We start from the raw sequence: 15890 nt of genomic DNA on the forward strand, positions 1-15890 counted from the left end.
AAAGTAGCCATTTCATTAATTTGTGTGACCTTTTTCCCCTTTCAGCAGGAGAAGCAGTTGTGGAGGACTCATCAATTGAGGAGATTGAAGGTTTGTCTTTGTCGCACGCACACACACACCCACTGAGAGAGAAGTAAGGTTTGTGGTAAAACAGATTAAGGGCAAAGGATGCAACATCTTGGCAATGTAATTTCTACTTTGCATTCACTGTACATTGTGTTCCTCTTATGTTTTTACCAGAGGGTTTGATTCATCATGGAACCTTAAATTAGAGTTGGATAATCCTGGTGCTGCTGAATCTGGATATGAAGGTAATATTAATAGCTGTATAGAGTCTTTCATACAAAAACATGACGCACACATGTGACACTTTGCATTATTGTCAATGCTGCATGTTTTCTATTTGACATTCAGTCTCTTCTCTTTTTCTGCAGCAGAAGTTGTTGCGCCTCACTCAAATGAGGGAGGCGAAGAAGGAATTGAGGATGACTACTTAAGTGGGGAAGAAGAAGGTTGGTGTAAAACTAACAAGTGCCAGGGAACCGAGGCTATTGGCCAGAGCAAAGCCTGACACTGAATTGCAGGTGTGTTAACATTGCATTCATTTTGTTTCTTTCTTTCCCAGATCCACTCGACCACTAACCCTAACATCTAAACGTGACCAACATGGTGATTCTTCTGGTGCTGCTGAATCTGGATATGAAGGTATTATTATTAATAATCACTGTAATAAACACAAATAGTGACTGCTGAATGTTGCATTTTCATTTTTTTCCTTCAGAATCATACTGTACATGACCAGAAAGCGCCTCACACTTAATGTGAGAACATCTCATATTTCTTTTCTGTTCTTTAGGTGCAGACAGAGTTGAGCCGGACTCAAATGTGGAGGATGAAGATTCTGAAGGAGTTGAGGATGACGACACAAGTGGGGACGAAGAAGGTTTGTGTACAACCAGGCTTAAGTCAGCCAGAGCAAAGAATGCAAAGTCCTAGCAACACTGAATTATGTCAACGTGTGCATTCTGTTTGTTCCTCTTTCTTTCCCAGATCCGCTTGATCGAAACTGGACACCTGAACGTGACCAACATGGTGATTCTCCTGGTGAATCGGAATCTGGAAATGAAGGTGTTGTTGTCATTATTAATATGGACACATGTGTGTAATGTAGTATCTTGCATGGTGCATGTTTGCTATTTAACTCTTTTCTTTCAACTACACATCCATACAGTACACATGTACATACCCACACAGATGTGCACGCAAGGGGCTGCACAGATACACACAGAGAGACTCGCACACTAATGGTCTGAATGACAAATTTTCTCTCTTTTTGTGACACAATATAGGACTTGAGGTGGAAGAAGACTCCTCAGGTGTTGATGCTGGTCTCTGTAGGAAGAGGAGAAATCCAGAGGGCTGGAAGAACAACATCCAGAAGAGGCGTAGAATGATAGGCCAGTCATATCTGGCCTAGGAAGAATAGAGAGTCAGTGTTAAAGGAGGGAAGAAAAATGGGTGTGTCATGTCAGTCTGCAGCCGGCCACAGGTCCAGTAAACTGCACTGCAGAGAAGTGGAAGAGTCGAAGCGAGAAGAGATCTTCAAGTACTTCTGGGAGAAATTAGACTGAGAGAGGAGAGGAAGATTTATGTTGCATCATTGGTAGAGGTGAGCAGTGTAAAGCGACGGAGGACAGGAGCAGAGAAATCCAGGAGGTCGGCATCCATTTTCTGTCACCTTGTCGTAGATGGCAGGAGACTCGGAGTGTGCCAACGCATGTTCCTGTCAACCCTAGGCTTGAAGCAGTGGTCTTTTTTGAAGTGGGTAGGAAGAAGAGGGAAAAGCCCTACTGAGGAAGATAAGCAGAAGCGGGTGAGGGTAAGGAAAGAGGAGTCTGACTTCTTGAAGACCTTCCTTCTGGACCTTCCAAAAGTTCCCTCGCACTACTGCCGGTCCTCGTCCTCTAAGATGTTAGCCTGCTTCCAGACCAGAGACCCCGCCCACTCTCAGAGTGGACTCTTTCTCTGGTCTGGAGCTGAGTACAGGAATCACTTTTTATTTTCGGCTGCTCCAATGAGCGCGGGGGGTGGGGGGTGGGTCTAACGAATATCCAATCCGCGCAGCAGTTGAAACGATTCAAACGAAGTTCACACACAGGCAGGCTGAGGAAGGCACACACACACACACGCACACGCTGAGTTCACCAAGCTGTTTATGTTGATTACATGTTTCTGGTCGCAGTTCTGTCACTGGCACAGACAGAGACACACACACAATCACACACACACAGTCCGCGACCGTGCGTCGCGTCCACCGTGCGTGTCGATCACTCGCGCGCGCTCGCAAAAAAGTCCCTCCCTGTAAATCGCTTAGAATAGAGCACAGTTTCAGACTAAAGCGTGAGCTGAGTCTGAGATCAGGCTACTAAGATGTACCTGGAGCCTGTGTTCAAGTCCATCAATCACCTCCATGCAGAGTATATCCGTTCCAGTGCAGACCATGGCATCCAGGCGCTGTCAAGGCAAGTGTTCACCAGAATGTTTAATGTTTGAATTACTCTCTTTTTCACCCGAAGAAAGACCAGTGTGATACCTGCTGTGCGTTCAAGGCTGGGAACATTGAGGCTGCCACATGGAAGGAGCACTGCAACAAAAAGGACACTGCACAAGCCATGAAGCAGAAGGACAAAGACGAGGCAGGTGAGAAGACCTTGGTGACATGCATGGATCTTCAGGGGCTCCTGCTCTGCTCCAAGCTACAGGCCTCATCCCTCTATTTCAAGACCAAGCTCTGTGTCCATAACTTTACCATGTATGACATGACTTCACATGATGCATCAAATTACTTATGGCATGAGGGTGAAGCTGGTCTCTCTGCCAACGAGTTTGCTTCGTGCATCGTGCACTTCCTCGAAGAACATCCCTCTTATGATGAGTACATCCTGTGCACAGTGTGATTGAGAGAAGACTGAGGAACAGAGACATCTGCGTTCCAGCTGAGTATGTCGTTGCCATCCGGGAAGCCCGTACCAATCCCAGGCCATACCAAGTGAAGTATGTAGACCACACTTTCTTCAAAAACTTCAGCCAGGTGAACCTCTGCAAAGCCATCCGCCCGGGAAAGGTCACTGGGGATCCCACCGTGCATGACCTCCGAGCAATCAGGTATTTGAATACATAATAATGACATGGCTGCGGAAACCAAAACAAACATTATTTAATGAGTATTAAAACCTGACTTTTCTCCCCTGTCACTGTCCTTGTATTCATCCTAGGTACAACGTTGATGGCAGTATGGAGTACAAGATCGACCACTCAGACGCCTGGAAGCCCTACGAGTCCCCATCACTGAGGAAGAAGAGCAACATCACCACAGTGTCCCCACTCTACACCTGCCGCCGCACCATTAAAGCGATGAACTTCAAACATCTGCAAGAAATGAAGCAGGTGTTGCCCAGTGATTTCCATGGCTTCTACAACGCCCTCCGCCATGAGCACGAGGAGTGATGGTTTCTCTGTTTTTCTCTCTCTCCGTCTGACATCACCACATAGAATCGCAAACTTGACTGAATGGACACCTTTACAAGATTTCATATTTAGATTGTAATTAGAGAAAAGACAAGATGAGTGTTAAAATGTGTTAATTTTCTTCTATAATTTTAGCGATTTTGATTACATTGCTTTCAGTGCTTGGGGACATGTGTACAATGGCTAAATATGTATTTTTAGATGCAATAAGTCCATTCAAAAAGAGGCACCACAATCTTTCATGGGCAGATGTTACTTATGGGGGCTAGTAGTGTCACTGTAAATTGTAATAAAATAAATTGCCAGCTTATTGTGTCTAAAAGGACACATTTAGGCACTTGCACACATGCACTGAAATAAAGTATTTAAAATCGCTAAAACAATAGAACTAAATGAAAACATTTAACTCTCCCATCTTTGCTTTTCCCTAATTACAATCTAAAATTATGAAACCTTGTATGATATTCTTGCTCTGGGGTGGCATCGTTACCAAAGTTCCTAATTCCCACTGGGTTCATGTTCCTCCCTGCCTGGACAGGTGTTATGTCGACAAGTGTTCTGCTCAAAGTGTCCTTCTCCCTCGTACAGTCTTCACTACCTGGAATCCAGCACACAGTGGTTAATGTGTGTCATGTGTGCTCTGTTACTGTTTAAAAATAGTTTAGGGCAGTGCAATGTTTCTTTATTTGCTTATTTGTATTCTTATTTATTTGCCCATTTCTAATATAATTACAGCAGAATGCACTTTTGAGATGTTGAAATTTGACACCACAGTAGGGACATCTATCTTCATTGTTGAGGTCAACTTAGCCAATGAGTCTAGCCTTAGTAGGTTGAAGAGCGTTGTAGAGCTGAACAGACACTTAACCTATGGTCCTTCCATTTTCAGTTCTATGTAATGCCCTTTCCAGGCACTGTATTACTGTTACAACCAGGCCTGGAATTTCATCGTTTTAGGGGCAAGGCCACTTGGCCTTTAGTGTAGTCCATTTTTTGAGGGCCCAAAAGCCAAATGCCGGGGCAGGAAGGCCATCAAATAAAACAACAATTTTAGTCCATTTAAATAATGAATTTAATTTAAATGTTACATTTAATATGTAGAATATCTGCTGTGAAATAAATAAATGGGTATTTACAATCTGATGCTCAGCCTCAGCCCTGTACAAATCAAAGATACTGGATTGGTTTATAAATGGGAACTCAACACTACACTGTTGTCTACATGACAAGAAAGACACTGGTGTCACATGTTAGCAAGACAGAGACAGAGGAGAAAGTGGTACAGTCAGCTGGGGCATTAAGGCCACTGTGGCCTCAGGGCATGCCATATTTTGGAGGGGCACAAGGCCAAACTGAGGGGCAACGACGGCCATGGCCTTCATGGCCTCCCTGAAATTCCTGCCCTGGTTACAACACCTACATTAGAAATACTGAAACCCTCCTCCAAACATCCTTTACATCTCTAAACAATCACATCGATAATTTTGTACAATTAATTCTGCAAGTTCTATTATAATTAGTTTTCATGTAGAAAGAAACTAACAAATAAGATTCAGCAATTGAACACATCATTGAAACGGGGACTCGGCAGGAAAATCTGTTTGATTAACCTGGTTGCCACACACTGTGGAGCCACTGTCTAATAAAATATAATTCTGTGCATTTGTATTTGACTATTGTAGCATTTTTTCCTTCCAGCCTAAAGTTGATCTTGGTCATCACTGTCTGCTAACATCAATGTGAAATAACCTATTGTACATGAACACTTATTTAGCTTGGTTATAACATCAGAGGGTCTGCTGGTAAGTAAATAAATTACATTAGGAATTGATTGCATTCTTTATTAGCAAAATGTTCATTAATCCAGGTTGTACAGTCAAAGTTGTACTGTAATCTGTTATGAAACACTGTTCATCATAGTAACTAGTTTGTTTTGGCCAAATGGTCTGTTTTTGTAATCATCCATTTCACATTTCATGGATGCTATGTACATTAAATGACAGAATAATAAAATACATTAGGCTATTGTGCACATTGTATCATCAATCATAAGAAAAAAATAAGAAACAATAAATATTGTATTTACAGTAAAAAGGTCAGGGCCGGAGGTAAGGTTAATTGTCTAGTTTTGATTTGCAGCATCTGTAAGTGGCTTTTATCGTGTGTATTAATAATATATGCATTTCTATTTTATTTAATGTATAAAAATGATTGATTAGTCAATAGTTTAAAAACAAATATCGTGTGGATATAGGTTTTATATAGGGCATATTATGTGAGGAACAAACAACAGAAAGCAGAGATTACTCACTTTTACCAGACATGGCAACCGCTGCCAAGAATGGAGAATTATGATTGGCTAGTGGGAAAGGCCGCACTCCATTGGCTCTCTGCTGATCACGTGATTATTGGCCGTTTGATTCCAGGCATGCATTCGTGTGCGCGTGATACAGATTCGTGTGCGTGAGATGACGAAAGCATTCGTGATGAAGTAACCAACAAAACCACTCGTAAATCAGTAAGAAAATATTCGTATTTTGTCTTGTTTTTTTGTTTTGGCATTATAATCACTGTAGCTTCCCCAAAAACATTCATACTTTTTTTTTTTTTACGGATATTTTTTTCCAATTAATTTGTTTACGTATAGTTTTTTTGGTAAAAATGTTTACGAGTAAAAAAAAAGGCAAAGTACGAATACGAATTTGATTTGGCCTAATAATAACCCCATACAGGGCCCAGAATTTGGTTGCGACACCCCTGCTCACTGCATCCTCTCCTCTCCCTGTCATCCAGATGAGTTCAAGTCCTTCCTGAAGAGGCTGCCCTCCACTCACTTCCTGCCGGTGAGCAGCGTGCACCTCCTGTGGGGCAGCGACTGGGACCTCCAGGCTCGCTACAGGCTCCTCCAGAGCTCCCTGGAGACGCAGCGGCTCAAGATCCAGCGCACTGCCCGCAAGCTCTTTGGCCTCAGCATCCGCTGTCACCACAATCCCAACCACCAGATGCCTAGGGAGAGGTGGGTAGAAACATGGCATCGACGGTCACATTTCCACTGGCGCCATGCAAAAAGCAACGTAAACAATGGGTTGTTGATTTTTGTGTCTTGGATATTTTGGTGTTGATGTTTTTTGGCATCGGTGCGTCTAGCTAGTAAAGCATGGATAGAAAAGCACTGATACTGCTGGGGGAAATCTCGCTATTCCTACATCCCATCATTTCGACTAGGTTAGCTTTTCACCAGGTTAAAATTCTGGGAAATCTCGCTTTTGCGAACGCCCATCATTTCCACCAGAGGGTTAGCGACTCACTCCACGGAGGTTAAGGTTAGGGTGAGGGTTAGAGTCGGGTGTCGAAAAGATGACATGTAGTAACAGCGACACGCTCCCTAAAATTCACCTGTGTCGAAAGGATGAGCCGTCGAACAGATGCTATGTCGCAATATCGACACGCTTCCAGAACGCTGATGATTTAATCCTAGAAAGAGATGCTGCAGAAGTTTTAGTATTTTCAGGGCTGCCTCTCGAAGCATGCACTGGAACAATGTTATCCATTATATATTTCAACTTCGACTCTGTTGTTTCCGTCCATCAGGTCTATTTAGTGCTGAGGCTTGCACATGCCCAAAGTGTCCTAGCTCACTCTTTGCTTTTCACAATGCAGTCTGAAGAAAAATAATTTAAGTTTTCTGGCTAGGTCATTGCACACATCTGTCACAACTTACAGCAGTTGCTGTCTGAGTGCTCGGCCGCAGATGTGCAGTGGTGCCAACACTGCCTGAAATACTTGGGAATTTTCACATGTCTGTGAAAATGTCTGTTAGAAAATTGTGAGAACACTTTTCTGAAATAGTATGCTAAGTAACCTACTGCTAAATAGAATACCCCCCCTTCACACCACACCCCAAATTATTCAAACGGTGTCAGGGATGTCAACATACAAATGGAAACAGAAAAAGAATCTGTAAAATATTCATTTAAGTGGTCTGAAAATGAGCCGCTGTCAACTGTCACTAAGGTAAAAAAAGAAAGAAAAAGAGCACACCCACATGCACTCGTATGCGAGTTGGCAAAGGTTTGTTCTGAAGCGTTATCAAAGAGCTGCAGTGTGCACTCTGTGCTCGCCGGAGCGTGCATCAAGAGCCCCTGACAGCACAGTGGAGAAAGGCAGGGTGTTTGTTTGCTTGCTTGTGTGTGACTGTGCTTTGCATCAGATGGAGGGAGTCATTGCCATCACTATTAAAGCAAGCTGTGCATGCATGCACGCTCGCACGCACGTGTCCCTGTATGGCCCATAAGTGGCTTTCATTTACACAGAGGTTTAGTAACCTATTTTTCTTGAACCTGCCGTGATCCTTTTTAATTTAGTTTAATTTCCTCATTTTACTTGCAACCCTAAAGAGAAAATATAGCAGGGTGTTTCAGTGTTAACTCTTTTGGCGCCATTTAGGTTGTTTATAGTCTCCTCACCTAGCTTACCTTTGCGAATTTATAGAAAAATAGCCATCCATTATTTCCTATTGTCATCTTGTGTAAAATAAAGGTGCATCGCTGACGGAGCAGTGAAAAAAATCCACAACATTATGGGGGCCGCCATTACGGAGCGAGAGGCTCCTCATCCCCCTCTGTTTGCATCAGTTTTCAGATATAGAAATAGAGAAAGATCCAGGCTGAGAAAACCACCAAAGAAGTGATCCCGCCGCCATTATTGTTTATTTGCGTCCAGATTTGAGACTAACCTTACGGGAGCTGCTGCTACTGTACACACCCGCACCACCCCTCATCTGCTTACAGTGCTCAGACAGGTAAAAGAACGAACGCTCGTTATGGTGCGGCGGACACGTGAAACAAATAACGAGCGCTTGTTTAGCAGTAAAAGAGTTAATGTTTGACTAAGAAAGAACCAGAATCAGGTAATTCTTCTAATAAACCACACAGCAAACACCTCATCGCCTTTAAATGTACCTTATAGGCTATAGTAGTGTGTGTATGTTATGTATACATACAGTACAATATGTTTAGCATTATGTTGTATCTCCATTTGATGTGAATTTGATATTACGGCATGTGAACAAGATGAATCACATTAACCCTGGTGTCCCTATTTTGGGCATGTCATAATAGGCATGTTCAAAAATTTATTTTTTGTTGTTGTTGAAAATAGCATATCTACAAGCTCACAGCATTTGTGGAAAAGTGGGGGCTTAAGGGGTTAATGGCCTTCTCCCACAATGAGTGACAAAACATAGTTGAATGTTTTGCCTCTCGCTTTGCCTTAGGCTGCAGACACACAGTTAAAGACCTAGTGAAATGAAAAATAAGTTTTTCACACTTTTAAAGCTTATCCGTGGTAATCATATGGGCATTCCTAACACTAGATGCCAAAAAAAACAACATGTTTGTGTATTTTTATATCAAAAGTCCATAAATAGCCCATTCTTAATTATTTCCTGTGAACAGAAACGTGCTGCGTGATGACATAGACAGGTCTTCTTGAATATAAATGAACCTTTGATTATATTCACCTGTTTGATTCCCATTACTGCGCATTCCTCCAAACACAGCTGATTTTAATTACAGAGCTACTCCGTCTTGAATCTCATTCAAGATGACATCCAAACTATGTATTTCTCAACTGGCCCACTGGCCGTGCCCCTCTGCCTGCCGTTTGCAAGCTAATGGAAGCTACAAACACAAACATTGGGCACACGTGAGCCGTCCCATCGCCTGAAGGGCTGGTCCCTTCTGATTGGTTCAGAAACAGACAGGCTTGCGTTTCAGACTGAAACTTCAAAATAAAATGCTCAAAAAAGTAATTTCACCTGGTCTTTAAAGCACATGCCCTCTGCTTGCCCTTGGGGGAGGAGGGGGGAAGGGCAGCGTCCAATTCATTCCCTATGAAAGACTGCCTCTAGCTTTGCCTCTAGCTTGCCTTAAAGCTAGAGGCAGTCTTCCATAGGGAATTAATTTGACTCTAAATAACCACAACTTCACAATTAATAATTGCTGATGAGGCTGACAAAGCAAGGCCAACAAAACAGGTGCTATTTAAGGTATTTATAGACCTTCAAATATATTGGATCATTTGTCAAATTGTCAAGGTGGCAGCAGCGGAACAAAGCTGTAAATGTGGTCTTTATTGTCAGAAATCTGCATGATTCCTAAATACACTCCTCAGACTCACTCCTTAGAGGGAATTCAGACCACTGTGAATCAATACTTAATTTATACTCATTAAACGTCATAAAAGCTCACAACGTGTTGCCTTTTGAGCTTGTGGATCAGCTATTTTCGGCATGTGTGGTTTTAAGAAGGAGCATAATTCTGGCTTAAATTGGGCTTAAAACGGGCTTAGAACTAGGCTTTAGACATTGTCATCCAACACTGCTGAACAGTCATTATGTTTGATTACGCATAGAAATAATACTGTAAAATTGTTTAGAAAATAAATATCAGCAATGCTACAAATGTTAGTGCTTACTAACACATTGACTAATGTGTGTTTGTGCATGCAGGCACACGTGTGTGTATGAGTGCGTGGTTGTGTGCGTACGTGTGTATGTGTGTACTGGAAAGGCAGGCTGAAAGACACACACGCAGGCACACACACATGCGCACTTGCATAAAATGCAATTATATAGCTTAGAGAATGCACAGTACTGTAAGTACTGTATTTATAGATGAGGCCAAAGAACTACATTTTTTTGTTGAAATGAAGCCCATAACCAAATTGACAAGCATAAAAAAGTGCTTTTCCTGGAACCCATTCCAATATACAGTAATGCAATATAACACCAGTCTAATAGCTTATTGGCCTTGCCAGTCAGTAGGGCCATTGGCTCTTTGACGGCCTTGGTCCTCAAACACAACTAATGTGCAGTACACACACAAAATACCCATACAGTAAAGAGGTAGTGTACTGTACACATACAAGCGCACACACATGTATTATGCACTGTAGGCATGCATGATTCGCATGTAATCATACATATGCATGGACTAGTATAAGGTAGGTAGGTAGGTAGGTAGGTAGGTAGGTAGGTAGATAGATACTGTAGATAGATAGATAGATAGATAGATAGATAGTAGGGCTGTCTACGACTCAGGATTTTTGAAGTCGAATCGAGTCGAGGGGTTCATTCCGACGCGTCAACAAATTGTTTTATATTTTGTGTTTAAAAAAAAAAGAAAAAAAAAAATCAAGTGTTGCTTTAAACCACGTCAACATAATACAATAATACATTAAGATGAATTGAATACACTGTGTTTTCGGTGTTATCGGTGCGCGAGCACAACACTGAGTACGTCAACTGCACAGCAGTGCACACCGATAAAACAAATACAACTTCTCCGCTGTTCAACTCTGCCCCGTCGGCAAGCAGCGCAGTAGAGATGAGATATTCGCGAACGATTCGACTCTCTTGAATGGCTCTTTTAAATGAACGATGGGATCCAGTCCGCAGTCGCACAGAGCAATGACTGAGTAATCAGTCAGTGTCGAGGACAGATTCAGAATCAACGGATCATGCACAGGGGGAGGCACAGCCCATGCACGTTCCAGCTAGAGCTAGCAGTGTGGACATGTCATGGACGGAAACACAGCGAAACAAAAACAAAAACACTGGAACAATTCAGAAGCACTTAGAAAATGTAACTAGTAGCCTACACTTGTGTATGTTAATCTGACTTTAGTATATTGTTTACTTCTTGGACATGTGTTTGAGCTGTGGCAGGTTATTTAATATGGGATTTTGACAGCTTGGTTCTCCTCCTCTTAACGGAACGCGCCGCGGCGACTCAAACAATTGGCGTCGATTCCCGGGGCTTAAAACAACTCGTCGATTCGTCGATTTTTAGAAGACAGCCCTAATAGATAGATAGATAGATAGATACGATAGATAGATAGATAGATACGATAGATAGATAGATAGATAGATAGATAGATAGATAGATAGATAGATAGATAGATAGATAGATAGATCATAATATTGCACAAATGCACATTTATGATGTACCAGTACGTTTTTTGTTTCTACATCCAGTTCAAATTTCAACAACATGAGTGCTTCATCAATTATCTAAATGTAACGTTCAATCAAACCAGTCAAAAATAATTACATTAGCTCAATAAAGTTAGAAAGGCACCTAATAACCCTCTCCATTCCTAAATGAGCGCTGGCCCTAATTAGAACCATTTGTCATCTCCGCCCCATGTCTGATAAACCCAGCCATGGAACCAGCCAATCTGGCACCAGAAAAACATGAACTCCAAGGTAAATTATTGGCATTTGCCAGCTGGTGGATCACAATGTTTCACTCACGTGGTCACGTGTGAAAAGTGAATGCAGAAACTGTATGGGTAGTGCTTTGCTGAACTAGCATGAATGTACTGTGAGTATACGGTAATAATATAATAGGTTACCTCATATATAGTGAACCCGGCAGCTCATCTCATGTAAAAATTATTAATAGTGACAGATATGAAGTAGCATCACTCCCAGGCAGACCATTTGCATCTAGGCTATGCACCAGCCTTAATTATTCATGCCTGGAATTGAGCATGTTTACAGATATTAATGTACCTTTCCGTATAATGTATTATTTAGCTGCATTTACAATCGATTTTGACAGGGTGGTGGGTTAAAGCACTCTCTTATATAAGCGTGTTAGAAAGTATCCTGACAGAGGTGTTTTTGTCATTTTCATGCATTGTGGGGAAAAATATTGAATTATTGGAATGTTCACAGACATTACTCTCTCACACAATGGTATCCACTCTCATTCCTTCTACATTCTTTGTCTACTCCATCTCCCTCCCTCTTACTATAATGGTAAATGTTGCATTTTTAAAGCACCTGTCCCCATAGTGCTTCACAATGTGCAGTACAGGCACCCACCCACTCACACATAAAGCAGAGACAACCGTGCCAAGGCACCAACCTGTTCTTCTGCAATAGTTAGAGGTTCAGTGATTTGCTCAAGGACGCTTTGACATGCAGCCATGCAGCTGAGCCGGGCATTGAACCGGGAACCTTCCAAGATGGCCGCTCTGTCCTCCTGAGCCACAGCGACGCATTTCGTTCTACCAGCTTGGTTGTTCTGGCGTTCTCTGTTTCTTTCCCTGCTCTATCACATACTGTAGAGGGGGCTATGATGTGTGTCACCAGTGTACCAGAACTGTCTGATGCCCCATTACAAACCCAGAGATTGTGCTCTGATTCGTGAAAACAAACAGCGTTCATTCCCCCTCATTTCCATTTTATTCCCTGTGGCAAAAAGAGAAAACGAGCCAAGCCACTTGCTTTGGAGGGAGACAAATAAGGCAAAAATAAAACTAGCAGCATGATGCTCTGTAATGGCTTATCCGGGGAGGCAGTTATGGAATATTTTACCACAGAATTTCGCATAGCATAACCCACCTGTTATTGCGAATAAATTCAAGTGAGGAAATTGTTACGACTGTGTCTAACACGATAATAAATAGACAATGAAAATTAATGGGAATCGTTTACTATTTGGCAAGTAAGGTTTGCCATTGAACAGTGTTAGTGTTGAGATGGATAGAAAAAGAGGAACAGATGAATTAATGTCATATCTATACAATAACAAATTGTAATTGTTTTTTAAAACAGTACTTTCAGCCACTAGATGTCACACTTACAACACATCCGTTGCATAAGGTTCATTATTTCCCTGCTGCAATCATGTCATTTGCAACACTGCAACATGATGGCTGCCTCCAAACATTTTCTTTAGACCTAACAAAAACAAAGGCACAAATGGATCATGGCAGGAAAAGAGCAATGCTTTTATTCAACAGCTTTTTAAATATTCTGTGGATGTATTCTCATTTGAATTATTATGTTATATTTGTAGACATTAAACTTGATCAATATGACTTATAAGTCGAGAGAGAGAGAGAGAGAGAGAGAGAGAGAGAGAGAGAGAGAGAGAGAGAGAGAGAGAGAGAGACATAGGCTGTGTGTGTGTGTGTGTGTGTGTGTGTGTGTGTGTGTGTGTGTGTGTGTGTGTGTGTGTGTGTGTGTGTGTGTGTGTGTGTGTGTGTGTGTGTGTGTGTGTGTGTGTGTGTGTGCGCGCGTGTGTGTGTGTGTGTGACTTTCCACACATATGCACGCACGCACACATACAGTACACACACACGTGTGTCTGCACGCACAAACCCACATTAGTCAAAGTATTAGTAATGGTTGAATAATCTATTGGAAGTCAGTCAAATCCAGAATCACAAATTACAAATTAGTTGCGTTACTTTCAGCCTTGTAAAATGTCCCACATGTGAATTCAACATATGCCAGCACCATATGCTCATATATATACTCAAAAGGAGTGTTTCCTCTCTCCAGCATAAGCGATCTGTTCTGAGATCATTTTGGGCATCGCTTGGGGATTTCTGGCCAGCCAACAAGGTCATTCATCATAGTTATCACTCAGGTTCATTAGCATGTCAAGCTAACCTTGAGCTCATCCTTCCTCGTGTGAGAAATCAGGATTCAGAATTCACCTCCTATACTCACAAAGGAAGTTCTAGGACTGTCAAGATGACAGGGAAAGATGCCTGAGGGGTAAGAAGGAGACAAGATTAGCATAGCAAGTAATGCTTCCCACTTGAGGGAAATAAAGGGACTCCATCCCCTTGAAAGGAATATATTATCCTCCCGTGCACTGACTAGGCTATAACAAACAGCACCAGGCTTTAGTGGTGACAGCAGAATCAAATATTTACGTTAGTATCTTTTTAACTATTAACTAATCATTACAAATTGCATCCCTTTATCCCATTTCCCTCTTTTTTATTATCTCTTATCTTCTCTGTGTCCCTTGCTATCCCCACATCTTTCTTTCTCTGTCTGTTCCGCAGGTCTGTGATGCAGTGGCTCAACAGGGTTCAGTCCTTCCTCTACTGCAACGAGAACGGCTTCTGGGGAACCTTCCTGGAGAGCCAAAGGACATGTGTGTGCCACACGGGCGTCACACTGTGCCAACGCCCCATACCTTGCATCATTGGTGGCAACAACAGCTGTGCCATGTGCAGCCTGGCCAACATCTCACAATGTGGCTCCTGCAACAAGGGCTATAAGTTGTACCGTGGCCGCTGTGAGCCCCAGAACGTGGACTCGGAACGCAGTGAACAGTTCATCAGTTTTGAGACGGACCTAGACTTCCAAGACCTGGAGCTCAAGTACCTGCTGCAGAAGATGGATTCACGACTCTACATTCACACCACTTTCATCAGCAACGAGATACGCCTGGAGACATTTTTTGACCCGCGGTGGCGTAAGCGCATGTCCCTGACCCTGAAGAGTAACAAGAACCGGATGGACTACCTCCATATGATAATTGGCCTGTCCATGAAGATCTGCCAAATGCGTAACAGCAGCATTGATCCCATGTTCTTTGTTTATGTCAACCCTTTCAGTGGCAGCCACTCGGAGGGCTGGAGCATGCCCTTTGGTGAGCATGGCTATCCACGCTGGGAAAAGGTGCGCCTGCAGAATTCTCAGTGCTTCAATTGGACTTTGCTGCTAGGCAACCGGTGGAAGACCTTCTTTGAAACGGTGCACATTTACCTGCGTAGCCGCGCTAAGATCCCAACCGGCCTGCGTAACGACACTGGTCAGGGTCCCGTGGACCTTGGAGACCCGAATAAAAGGCAGATCTACATCAAGATCTCTGACATTCAAGTGTTTGGCTACAGCCTGCGCTTTAACGCTGACCTGCTGCGCAGCGCTGTGCAGCAGGTCAACCAGTCGTACACCCAAGGAACTCAGTTCTACTCGTCATCCTCCGTCATGCTTCTGCTGCTGGACATTAGGGATAGGATTAATCGCCTAGCGCCTCCAGTGGCACCCGGAAAGCCCCAGCTGGACTTGTTTTCTTGTATGCTGAAGCACCGGCTCAAGCTCAACAACAGTGAGATGATTCGGGTGAACCATGCCTTGGACATGTACAACACAGAGATACTGAAACAGTCAGATCACCTGACTACCAAACTCTGCTGAAATAGAGTCACATTAACAAATTGAGTTTAAAGAGAACAGAGACACCCCACAAAGAGAACTGAGAGGGATATTAATCTTAGTTTTGTTTTTCCTTTTTTCATTTTTGGACCATTTTTTTGTTCTGCTTTTTTGATGTACTATTAACAACTTTGTAAGTGTAATTGTTAAAGAGAAAAAGGAGAAAGGCGGAGATGAAACGCCTTTTAGGCAGATAAAGGAGATCCATGGTTTCCACTATGAAGACTGTACCATATTTGTCCCAGCATGTCTGTCATTCCCTAAAAGAATTTAATAGAGAAGAAGAAAAATAATAAGAAAAAAGAAAAAAAAGTTGAAATCCATCTTC

At 42.5% G+C, this 15890-nt stretch overlaps 2 protein-coding genes across 4 annotated transcripts in view; both read left to right on the top strand.

Moving 5' to 3' along the window:
• Nucleotides 1-15544, top strand: part of brinp1 (bone morphogenetic protein/retinoic acid inducible neural-specific 1) — a gene marked incomplete at both ends in the record, with an annotated part of 136772 nt that extends 121228 nt beyond the window's left edge. The window contains 2 exons of the mRNA XM_080742687.1: nt 6322-6544; nt 14404-15544. Of these exons, the coding sequence (XP_080598813.1) occupies nt 6322-6544; nt 14404-15544 (1364 nt within the window). The remainder of the gene's footprint in view (nt 1-6321; nt 6545-14403) is intronic.
• Nucleotides 61-2075, top strand: LOC308298973 (uncharacterized protein). 3 transcript variants are annotated; one of them, XM_080742688.1, is made up of 7 exons: nt 61-90; nt 241-311; nt 435-512; nt 626-705; nt 857-943; nt 1051-1128; nt 1350-2075. In XM_080742688.1, the coding sequence occupies exons 4-7, from the start codon at nt 667-669 to the stop codon at nt 1452-1454; spliced, it is 309 nt and encodes a 102-aa protein (XP_080598814.1). In that variant the 5' UTR covers nt 61-90; nt 241-311; nt 435-512; nt 626-666; the 3' UTR covers nt 1455-2075. The 3 variants fall into 3 exon arrangements, with proteins under 3 accessions (XP_080598814.1, XP_080598816.1, XP_080598815.1); XM_080742690.1 differs by lacking the exon at nt 61-90 and having other exon boundaries at nt 244-311; nt 438-512; XM_080742689.1 differs by lacking the exon at nt 61-90 and having other exon boundaries at nt 283-512.
• Nucleotides 15545-15890: the final 346 nt, after the last annotated feature.

Source organism: Nannobrachium achirus, assembly GCF_963921795.1.
Source record: "Nannobrachium achirus genome assembly, chromosome: 15".
NCBI classification, from domain to species: Eukaryota; Metazoa; Chordata; class Actinopteri; order Myctophiformes; family Myctophidae; genus Nannobrachium; species Nannobrachium achirus.